Source organism: Neltuma alba, unplaced genomic scaffold, assembly GCF_004799145.2.
Source record: "Neltuma alba isolate B1F8T4 unplaced genomic scaffold, ASM479914v2 tig00006280_pilon, whole genome shotgun sequence".
NCBI lineage: Eukaryota > Viridiplantae > Streptophyta > Magnoliopsida > Fabales > Fabaceae > Neltuma > Neltuma alba.
Genome location: NW_021634407.1, coordinates 20,078 through 31,799, shown reverse-complemented (window position 1 = coordinate 31,799; position 11,722 = coordinate 20,078). Strand labels below are relative to the sequence as shown.

The 11,722-nt window shown below is 37.8% G+C and overlaps 1 protein-coding gene and 1 pseudogene across 1 annotated transcript; one reads left to right on the top strand and one right to left on the bottom strand.

Annotated features, from left to right (window-relative positions):
* The first annotated feature begins 575 nt into the window (after positions 1 to 575).
* On the top strand, positions 576 to 1,708 carry LOC114750000 (endochitinase PR4-like; annotated as a pseudogene).
* A 4,194-nt stretch (positions 1,709 to 5,902) lies between these two features.
* LOC114749997 (membrane-associated 30 kDa protein, chloroplastic) lies at positions 5,903 to 11,622 on the bottom strand. Its single transcript, XM_028938542.1, has 11 exons — positions 11,481 to 11,622; positions 10,306 to 10,427; positions 10,107 to 10,217; positions 9,750 to 9,814; positions 9,582 to 9,663; positions 8,827 to 8,901; positions 7,969 to 8,039; positions 7,787 to 7,869; positions 7,223 to 7,287; positions 6,723 to 6,797; positions 5,903 to 6,300 (listed from the first exon to the last, which is right to left on the bottom strand). Exons 1-11 carry the CDS (start codon positions 11,620 to 11,622, stop codon positions 6,205 to 6,207), a joined length of 987 nt encoding a protein of 328 aa, XP_028794375.1. The 3' UTR covers positions 5,903 to 6,204.
* Positions 11,623 to 11,722: the final 100 nt, after the last annotated feature.

The window sequence follows — 11,722 nt, the reverse complement described above, 5'->3', positions numbered from 1 at the left end:
TAATGATGATTATATTTGACATTTCACTCTTGATTTGGAGCGTTAAGTGATGATATTTTAAATAATGTACGGTCGGCGCAACATTAATTAAAAAATTCTTAATTTCACTGCAATAAACTTGAGCAAACAAATTTTGAACGGAGGGATTGTTATATCAAGCATCCGAATCCAAATCGTAGCCACTAACTTGATGTGAGGAGATGCGTGTGCAAGTGGTGGAAGACCCTAAATACGAACGGATCGATATATACACACACATATGTCTGTGTGTGTGTAATATTTGAAGCCTGTTTCGTTTGGCTATCCACTAGTTTCATTGATGATTTAAAATTTAAATAATAATAGGCAGTAAGTACATATATATATATTTATATAAGGCACTAGTGATTAACAAGAGGATAAATTCAGATTTAAGCTCGGAAGCAAGAGGAGGTTTACCTGTATGCAATTATGCTTGGGCGTTGACGTGTTTAAAAGTCAAACAGCACTAAAGCCGGGGAGGAATTGTCCATCCGAAATTGATAAGGAAACACACCTTCTAGAATGAATGCCAAGTTGACAAATATCTATATATACAAACCAAGGTAGGATCATGAAGATCACATCTCACATCATACAGCATAATTTAGAGTTGAAAATGATGAAGCTGATCATCGTAGCGGCGGTCGCAAGCATATTAGTTGCGGCGGCGAGCGCTCAGAATTGTGGGTGTGCGGCGGGATTGTGCTGCAGCCAGTATGGGTATTGTGGACCGGAGATCAATACTGCGGCACCGGCTGCAAGGAGGGCCCTTGTTATGCCTCTCAGACCGGAGGAAACTCCCAGGGCTCCGTCGCCGATATCGTCACGCCCGAGTTCTTCAATTCCATCATTGACCAGGCCGACGCAAGCTGTGCCGGCAAGAACTTCTCGACACCCGAGCCTCTTCCTCGACGCCCTCAAATCCTACTCACAGTTCGGCAACCTCGCTTCCGCCGATGACTCCAAACGCGAGATTGCCGCGGCTTTTGCCCATTTCACCCACGAAACTGGACGTGAGTGAGTGAGTCGGTTTGTTATATCGATGATAATGATAATATGATTACAGGAGCTTATACATGAACTAACACGATAATGAACGTGCAGATTTCTGCTACATAGAAGAGATAGACGGTGCATCTAAGGATTACTGTGACGAAACCAACACACAGTACCCATGCGCCCCCAACAAAGGATACTACGGTCGCGGACCCATTCAACTGTCGTGGAACTTCAACTACGGCCCCGCGGGAGAGAGCAACGGGTTCGACGGGCTGAACGCGCCGGAAACGGTGGCGAATGATGCGGTGGTGTCCTTCAAGACGGCGCTCTGGTACTGGATGCAGCATGTGCGCCCTGTGCTGAACCAAGGATTCGGCGCCACCATCAGAGCCATCAACGGCCAGCTCGAATGTGACGGCAAGAACCCCGACACTGTTCAGGCTCGTGTTGGTTACTACACCCAGTACTGTTCTCAGCTGGGTGTTGCTCCCGGAGATAATCTTACCTGCTAGACACACTATCAACACATCCATCCATCCTCTGCTTCATAGAATAAGTGAGAAGGGAAGGGCGCACCTGCAGCTTCTAATTCTCCCCCAATAAGTTAGAATGCGTTAATTAATTGCGACGTGTACTGTTTAGCATTGTATGAATTTAACAGTGTTACAGTGCCATGTGTTCCCTCTTTCATCTCCACCAATAACTCTTGTATCAGCGCCCCACATATAATTGGCTTCGCGTGATTAAGCTTTTCGTTATATGAAGGTTTCGAGTTGCCGAGAAAACAAACCACCTCACTCAAAACACTGCGGCACCCTTTCGAGCTGGCTTTACGGAGATCCGGAATTGAACAAAAATTACTTTACGTCATGAATCGAAAAGGATAAGGTGAATATTGATCAGGTGCCTTGCTGGCTAACCACCGATCACCCGAAGCCACGACGCCGTCGCGACGATTGGCAAAGAACATTATCATTGTCAGTAAAACAAAACACAAAAAAAAAAAAAAAGGGAACCCAGCCCCGTTGGTTGGGTGATCATGGAAGGTGGTTCCAATACTTTCTTTGGGACTGCATGAACACAAAACGATTTTGGAAAAGGGCACAACCGAACAACCGCAACGGGTACAGTTCGGATTGTAGGCGCGCTCTGGGCCCAACAAAGGGGCCCAAATTAGTTGGACTTCACAATGGTATGCCAAAATTTGACCCACTTTGTACCAAAAACTCACCCACTTTGGATCCAATGCGTGTACCGCAAACCTCTCCCCCAGGGTCTGGCTCTTTTCGAACCTCAATCCTTGCCATTCCACTACCCAGACCACTTTTTGGGACTCTTATTTGAAAACGCTAGGATAATAGCAACAAATGTATCTTTACCAACCAACAAGTGTTGGTCCAAGTGGAAAGGACTTGGACCTCTTAAACATTATGTTTTGGGTTTGATCTTTGGGGTGGTGTGTATGGAAAAAACACTGTTGGGAGAGGTCCCCGCTACGACACCTGATAGTACGCCGACTGTTCAGGTGAGAGGATACTCTGGGCAACAAAAAAATAAAAAGTATCTTTACCAATGAGTCTTTATCTCCGGATAATCTTTGTAACTATTTGTTAACACCTACGGGCTTAATATAAAAATTATTTAAGTAATTTGGATGTATTAAATAGGTTTAATGCTTTGACTCGGTGCCAATTGTCTGTGCTCGCCAGTAAGAATAGACTAATAATATACTAATCTAAATTCCATTTTGTTCTATTTATTTGATCGTCCATCTTCCTTTGAATTTTACATGTGAATGGGGAAGTGAAAGAGTGTTATGTTTAAAAGAATTTTCTTATTCGACTTATTACCAATATCTTCTTTTGGTCTGTACTTGTTATATTCTCTTAGTCAACTAATTCTTATATTTAGGACCGGAAGTAGTAAAGGGCAGGGTCGTCCTCTGTTTCTGTATGTTTATATCCTCTATATTTCTTAATTATAACCAGTCAACGAGAGAATGAACTCAAGATTCTAATAACTATTTGACTAATAAACAAATTCTCATTCTTATAGTTTCGTGAGAAGCTCGTCTTTCGAGAATGATAGCCTAACTCGGGGAAGTTGCAAATTTAGCAAGAATTAATGAGGCGTTCAGAGATCAATGAAAGAAGATCCCAACCATAATCTTTTGGGACTGGGACATGGAACTTCGGTACGCTACACAAGAATCCATTCAGTGTGCAGCTCCCTTTTTTTTTTTTGGCCCTTTTAATTAAAGGATGGATACTAACGATCTGAAAATTAAGCTCCCCACTTATAGCAGCTATGGACGCTGGTCATATGACCGAAGCAATACGGATATTGCAGCTCCACCCGCCCTTTCCCGGCTATACTGGTCGCTTGAGTGGAGATCTTCACAGTAGTTGTTTCCCTTTTATTTTCAGAGTTTGGTATCTCTCAATTTGTAACTTACCGTTGGATTTTTTTCCCCTTAAAAAAACAGCTATCAGCTGAAAACGCCTGACAGATTAAAGATGAGAACTTGGGCTTCACTGCCTTTTCTTTTTCGATAACTAGTTAATATGAAAATCCACATGAGGCCGGTGAAGATCATCTAATGATAACTGTGGCAGAGGTACTCCATAAGTGAAATAAACAATATATTGCATTACATTTAATATTTAATTTAATCATTAAATAATATATATTGACATAAAGAGGACGTAATTGTGATGCTTGATTTCTTGTCCGTGAGTGAGAAAAGGATTCTGTTGTTGTCTCGCTTGAGCAGGAATTAAAAAAAGTGAAGAGAGGGGGCTCAGAAGCAGCACAAATGAAAGAATCTTATTTCAATGGGAAGACATGAATATTTGGGCGATCTAGCTAGCTAGCTACCACTGTGTTGTTGAATTGAATTGTACAGAGGGAGGAATGTGGTGGGGCCTGGCCGGGGATCAGTGACCAGGGCCTTTAGGACTTGGTCCGGAAGCCAAGCGCATGAGCCAAAGCCGCAGGCTGGCGTTGGCCTCCGCGTATGTCCGGAGATGACTCCCGCCGGCAAAATCTGCCCTCAGAACCCTGCTTCCCTCACTCACACTCACCGTGGCTATCCACAACATAACCACCATCATCACCACCGCGCAGGCTTTTCTCAGACTCATGTTGCTCTCTCCTTGATCACCCACCAAACAGGTGGGCTTCTATTTATAGCGGCGTTGCAGAGTTTACGTGTTGACCAAGCACTCTGGGGAAGCTGCCCTTGCTTTGCCTCCTCAACTTCTCTTTGAATTTGTCAACGCCCATCGCTTTTACCAATGTGCCCTCCTGGCTCCCGCATTGTGCATGCTCATGATGCTACAAATGCTGACTAAGTTCCCTTGAATGGTTTTTCTGAGGTTGGCAATGTTGAATTTTACTCTCTTATTAATACTTTCTTGTACTTGTATTTGAATTTGAATTGACTTTGCCGCACAGGTTTGCAAGCGCTAACAGCTCCTACCTACCATTTGCCTTTTTTCCTACTTGCGTGCTCCCTCATGAAATACCCTTTAATACTGCTTCTTTTGTGTTCCAACCACTCCACTTCTTCGCTTGTTTTTGTTCTTTCTCACGATTCTATCCTCTGAAAGCCTAGTCAGTTTGTGGAAAATAAGGGACCAAGGTAAAACACCCCCCCAAAAAAAACAACTGAAACAAGGAAGGATTATCAACCACTTTGAACTTCATCTATATATATATATGTTTAAATATAAATAGTAAGTCTTGTTCTAATTTGCAAAGAGATATCATAATATCTTACTAAATATATATTTCATGTATTATTTAAATTTGAGAAATGAACCGTGCTATTCATAATTTTTGATATGATTTGTTGTATATTTATTTTATATGAATGATATTGATCCAATTTGATGGATTGATAAAAGAAAACAAATCAAGAAGATATGCTACTGTTTACTTTCCTCTAAAGTAATTGGCATAATTTTATTGAACGCTAGAATTTCATATCGTTGTTAGACTACAACTCTGCTGCTGACTATTTCCTTTTATTAGTCGTTGCATAAAAAAAATGTTTAGAAATTGGAGACAGGCGTAGAAAGATGTAATTGGTATTGACCGAAAGAGTTTTAGCAAAATTTGAACAAGGAATTTGATTATTTTTTAGCCTGACCAATACCAACAGCAGTATGCACGGGGCGGATTATGCTTTGTGGAGGTAGAGGGCGAGAAAATTCAATTTGGATGCTTACTACTGACTTGGTCATTGAATCTTCTATAGGAGGAATTCGTCATAAAATATATAACTTAATCGCAAGTCAAGACATAACGATACATTCGGCAATAAAGATTCAAGCAGTTTATATCTGGAGTTTAACCCATAATGCACCGTGTACCTGTACGTGCGGGGGTTAAAGATACAGTGATAGCATTTCTTAAAAAGTGATAAACTACTACTTGCATTTTATTAAGCAAATTCAAATTTGAATTGTAGACTGGTTCTCAATATAAAATTATTTAATTAGATTAATAAAATTAAATAAGTTAGTTAATTATAAGAATATGACATATTTAGTTAATTATAAGAATATGACATGTTTTTTCCAAAACATCATAATCATCTTCCTTTATATCCTCCATCTCTCTTTTCAACGGGGATAATTTTAAAAAAATTGATAATAAGAAAAATAGATCTTATATTTAAGACTAAAATCAATTTAACAATTAAGTCTTATATTAAGATCAGAAGAATATTATTTACCTTTTATTTTACCTCTTGGTAAAAATATCGGAAATCCTTGTGAGTAATGCAATCAAAACCAGCCTGGGTGGCCATGATGCTAGGTACCACCTCAGAATAACCATATGAAAAACGGTCCTCGGCACCGATGAAAAAATTCTGTAAGGTCGAAGAATATGCTACTCCGCTTATGCATTTCTTCCAAAACCAATGCTACAGGTCTTTACATAAATTAGCGCTACACTTATATCGCACTGATGGACTTTCAATGTTATATGAGCTCCACAAGCATGCAGCCAGTCAATTGATTCGCCCACTTAATTTTTAGCCACGTCATAAACATTGCTAAGATTGGCCTGAGCTGTACAGTGTTGATCTGAGACAAGATAACAAATGGTCAAATGCCTATACGAAATTTTAAGAAATGTAGTATTTCAAGCTTCAGAAATCCTTTGCCCTTCTCCTTAATTGATCAAGTTCCCTTTCAATCTCAGCATCTCGAAATGGGATTCCAGTGTTTGTGCTAGTACTAACACTTCTTCCGGGGGAAGCTCTCCTTTCTGCTCGAAACAAACATGAAACAAGTAGAGGCAACATCAAAAGGACATCTAGGACGTCGGACAAAGAAACTCTGGCAACTTCTCTCCCCCTAAGTTTTCCCCCTTTCTTGAGAAAATGGGAAAAAGAAGGGAGAGAATGATACCCACTTTCTTCAAATACAGCAGCACGATATCTTTTTTTTTTTTTTTTAAATAGCAATGCCTTTTTTCATAGGTTACCCACTTTCATCCTGCCTTTGACTCTTCTACATCAATCAACTGGGAGAGAATGATACCAGGTATATATAACAAAGGACGCACATTCCCTCTGTGCACTGATCATATCTTTCATTTCTCTCTCCCTCAATGCACTATGAGCATTATGTTTTTAGATCCAGATTGTATTCCTTGACCGGGTTTAGAAGCTAAGTTTTGAGTTGTACCTTTGAGCTACCAGATAGTTCTTTCTTCAAATTTGCAAGATCATCATCAACTGACGAGCTCTCTAACAATGCAAACTGCGCAAAACCAGCAAAAAAACAGAAATCCATAAATTCCAAAAAGCAATTTCAGCCGTGGCAACTCTAAACTGGCCTATTTTCATCCATTAAAAAAAAAAAATTAACGACATGATATACTCCAGGACAGACAGATATGGAAAATATCCACTGAAGGACAAAGGATTCGCCTAGCCACCAATTTAAATTTTGGGAAAAGTTTTATTCTTGTGACTTTTATTGTACTGAGCCGTATGAATTCTTATTTCCTAAATCAAAAGACAATAGTATAAAGACATTTCATCATGATCGCTTGAGTTCAGCTCTTCATTCTGTCCTAAATAGCTCCTTAAGAAGTGTTATCTACATTTATGCGCTGGTTGGTAAATAGTCAAGGAAACTGCATTCCTGTTGAATAGAAAATAAAGGTATACAACGTTCACTACCTTTCCTTCAAGATCATCACTTGTCAACTGGCCAAGAGCTTCAGCTTCCGATTCCATTGCCAACACTACCAGGATAACAGCGAATAATAAATATGAGAACCTAAAAAATTTCAAATGCAATGATGCAAAGTTTGAGCCGTCAAGTGAAGGTCCAGAATTGGCTTTTATGAATTATTCTTTTTATTTGGCCATATACATATTCTACGCACATTTTAGGCCATAGTTTTCCTTGCTATTAAAGTGCTCATATTTTTCATTTTTTGGTAGAATTATTATCAGAGTTTTACTTCTACTGCAATTACACCTGGTTATATATTTACAATGTCCAAGCATAAGGTCATTTTGTCGATAAATTATGAGGTACAAATTCAAGCCTCGGGATATCTCTTGAATATACTACATAGCCTTTGTCAAGATTTTTTTTTCCTTTTTCTTCCCTTTTCCCCTTTGAACTCTTAAACCATTTGAAATTTCTAGATGCCATGCCCTCCTACCCAACCAAATATTATCCACGTATCCCAATTCCCAATAGCCAAAAAGCAATTCAGATTAAAATTTTCTTACCTTTTTCTTCCATCTTTTCAAAAGCTGATAGAGCACTACTTGTATTGACATTTCCCAGCATCTCATTCACTTTAGTTGACGTCCTAAAGGAACATCAACAGACAGCCATAATTAGAAGAACCAAAGTACAAAAAAATCAAGAGATGAAGGATGTCAATGAGAAAATGGTGCCAAAGACGAACTTTGCAGATTGAGCTCTGGCTTTCAAAGTATCCTTCTTAGACCTTGCCTCCTGTATCTTACTCTCCAAAAGCTACAAAATATGAAATTCATAGAACATAACATCAATGAATAAATAGGAAAGCATAAGTATGCATATAGATATAACGGTTGCATATAATATTCAACTCAAATTGCCTAGACAGACTCTCTAACCAACTGCAATCACTCCTAAAAAAATTGCAAACTTCCACTGATTTTCTGACTGAAAGGCGGGCTACTTTGGATCTCAATTTTAGATGGCAATATTCAATTATACACACTAGCTTTAGGGTGTGTTTGGATGAAACCAAACCGTGGTTTAGAAAAGTGATTCTGGAGAATAGATTCTGGGAAGAATAGATTCTGGAAAGAATAGATTTTATGAAAAAGTGATTTTGAGAAGTGAGAGTGTTTGGATAGTTGTTATCAGAAGCACTTTTTATATATACAAATTACTAAAAAAAAGATATAAGTTAATATGATAATTACAGAAAAAATAGATTTTATGATATATTTTAATTTGAAGGAATAAAATTGTTAATAATATATTTTTTATTAACATAATTAATAATACATAAGATAATATAATTAATAAATAATTAATATGTATATATATTATAAAATATAAGATTAAATATGTTTATAAAAAAAATAACAAGATATATATCTTATAGGCTTTCACACTCTCCATTTTTTCTCCAAAAGCAAAAATTTTTTGCTTTTTCCAAAACCATGATTTTGGTTTTTGGGTGGGTGTTTGGGTGATTTATTCCCCAAACCATGGTTTGGGGTGTCACCCAAACACAGCCTTACAATTCCCTAGGTACAATTTAACTCACCCGTGTATTAGAGACAAGGTTGTCAACAACACCCTTTTGTTGATCAAGTTGAACTTTCAAAGCATTAGCATTATCCTGCAACATTTTAAAGGAAGAGGATCAAGTTCAGACGGCCTATCATGTGACGTGCATGATAAGGTATCCATATACGTTATAACTATTGCAGCTATAATTTCTTTAATCAGTAAACTAAATGGTGGAATTGCAGATAATTCCAATTTTTCAGTAATCAGCAAGAGGTCAACACTATCATCAGCATTCATATATAAGCAACGTCTGACATATATTGAACTGCCTATTTGGAGAAATTTGCAGAAGCTAAGTATTGTGAGATTTATCATATCTGATAGTCCCAAACTACTTCAGCTTCTTCAAACACAATAACGAACAAGGGAAATGCCTTGCCAAAAGCAACCAAAATGGTCGGATAAATCATAAATCTACACATTTGGTTATGAAGACAAATCACTTGGGAACACAGAGTAGAGTTTTCATTAAGCTTTAGGAGACTCTCATAGAAATGGAAGCTGTGACAAATGCATTGATAAAATATTTCAGTAATTATTAGCAAAGAAGGGAGAACAAAGAATCCACATATGTAGCTATCAGGTGAAAAAAGAGAGCAAGAAATCAAGAATCAAGAACTATATCTGATTAACTAAAATACCACACAATTAAGTGGTCCACTTGATAACCTTAAGTTGGAAATCTAGAAATATACCAGAGCAAAAGCATTCAAGAAAATGAGAACATACAGCATAAGATTTCCGCCTTTTCAAAGCTTCACGAGCAAGATCTTCATCGCCTTTCTGAAGAGCAAGTTGTGCTTTACGGTACCTATGGCAATGCAAAGCATAAAACTGGTATCTATACACTAAACAATGTAAGAAAACTAAAATAACCATTTTTTCCCCGTATATTACCACTCTTCAGAAGCTTGTTGTGCGGCTTTGTATTTATTTTCCAACCGCTTCTGAGATGCCAATACCTTATGAAGAAGAAGAGGATCTCAGACTAAAAGGTCAGGAGTGAAAAACAAAAACAATTTTTTTTTGGTGAGGTTTGTGTTTTTTTTGGGGGGGGGGGGTTTACAGCATAGATTGAGAAATTGCAAGCTTGTAGCCTTTGAAGGCTACTCCAGCAATCTATACCTAAGGGTCAGCATGCAGAACAAAGTAGTTTTCAATAACTCATGTATAACCATGGAAAGAAAACAGCAGAGATAAAAGTTTCAAAAAGAAAAAGTCTCAACTCCCAAATCAAACAAAAAAATAATTAACCTGTGCTGTAGCTTGACGCATTTTTGTCAAGTCATCATTCATTTCAAGAACTGTCTGCTCCAATATTTTCTCTGGATCTTCAAAAGTACTTATGATTGCATTTGCATATGACTGCATCACTTAGATAAATAATAATGAGAATGCCAACCTAAACTATGCATATTTTTTAAAAAAAAAAAATTTATTTCAGTGATTTCACCTTCACAACTCTGGCAAATCTATCAAAAAGGTTCATTTGAGTGCCAAGAGCACCTCCACCTTGTCTAGAATAAGATTGGATGGGGCCAGCAATCCTTATCCCTTTAACTTTCAGATATTCAACTGCAAGCATTGATCAAGGAAATTTGAAATCCCGGCAGAAGTTGTATATACAAAAGGAAAGACGGGGAGACGTAATGTTTTTGGCTTCTCTATTACAACAACAGTCAAAAGCCAATTGATACGTGCATTGTGTGACGTCATTGAGCTATATTAACAACTAACTCTTCAAATATATTATTTACTAACATATCTCAAGTATCAATTAGCTTCTGTGTGTACAAGAAAATTCAATTTTTTTTTTAAAAAAAACTTTTTCTTCTCTTAGAGAGTAACATCAACACTAACTTGCTCAATGGAACATACTTTCATCCACAAGTCATGATATCCATTTGAAGAAAATTGATAGGAGATGTAATTTAAAGATAAGAACAGGTGACATCAGGAAACACTCAATTGCTTGAGACCTTAAGGTTTAACACGTTTATGTGATCAATAGTGCACGAAAAAATTAATTTAAGTACAAGTCCTCCCAACTCCAACCCCCTCCCAAAATAAAAAAGTTTCACCAACTACGGAAATAAAGTGCTTACTACTGAATTGCTGCCTCACATAAGGGCGATCCATTCCTAACTGCTGGCAACGTGATAAATATTTCACACTTAAATTACTGATGCCCGTCACTTATACTTCATAATAATGCTGCAAACTTGCTCTCACTCATACATTGTTTAATGTTCACAATTATGGAATTATTTGAAAAGCAGCAGTAAAACATAATGAAACACAATTCACACAGATGAAGAGCGCAATATTTTTATATTAAAACAAATAACCGATAATCAATCGGCTCCAATATAATAAACAAAAACATAATATACGATTTAAGTGAGTCAACAGAAGCCCATGGTGCTCACATTGCCGGGGAAGCTTATGATGAGAACTGATACGCCAGAGAATTGGGATCATATCAATGAACAATATATTAGCAAGAGAAAAAAATTGAAAACGCCATTATGTAAAACGACTTTTAGTTAATGAGCCCATACTCTAGACCAGGAATGCACCTCCTGGACAAAAATTAAGGAGTAAAAGCATATTTAGGCTAGGCCATACCTCTGCCACCGAAGAACGACGTGGTCAGAGGTTTCCTGAGCACGTAGAGACTATTGGAGCTTGAAGAACAAACTTGAAACAACGACGTTGGAGGTGTTGATGCCAATGGTACTCCAGTAAACATCTGCAGCTTCGTTGCCATATCTGATCGAAATCAGCTCAAGATGCGCAGAACTTGAAAATAAAAAGCAATTTTTGCAGATAGGATTGGAAAGTTTCGGAAATTTGGGATCAGTGCTTCT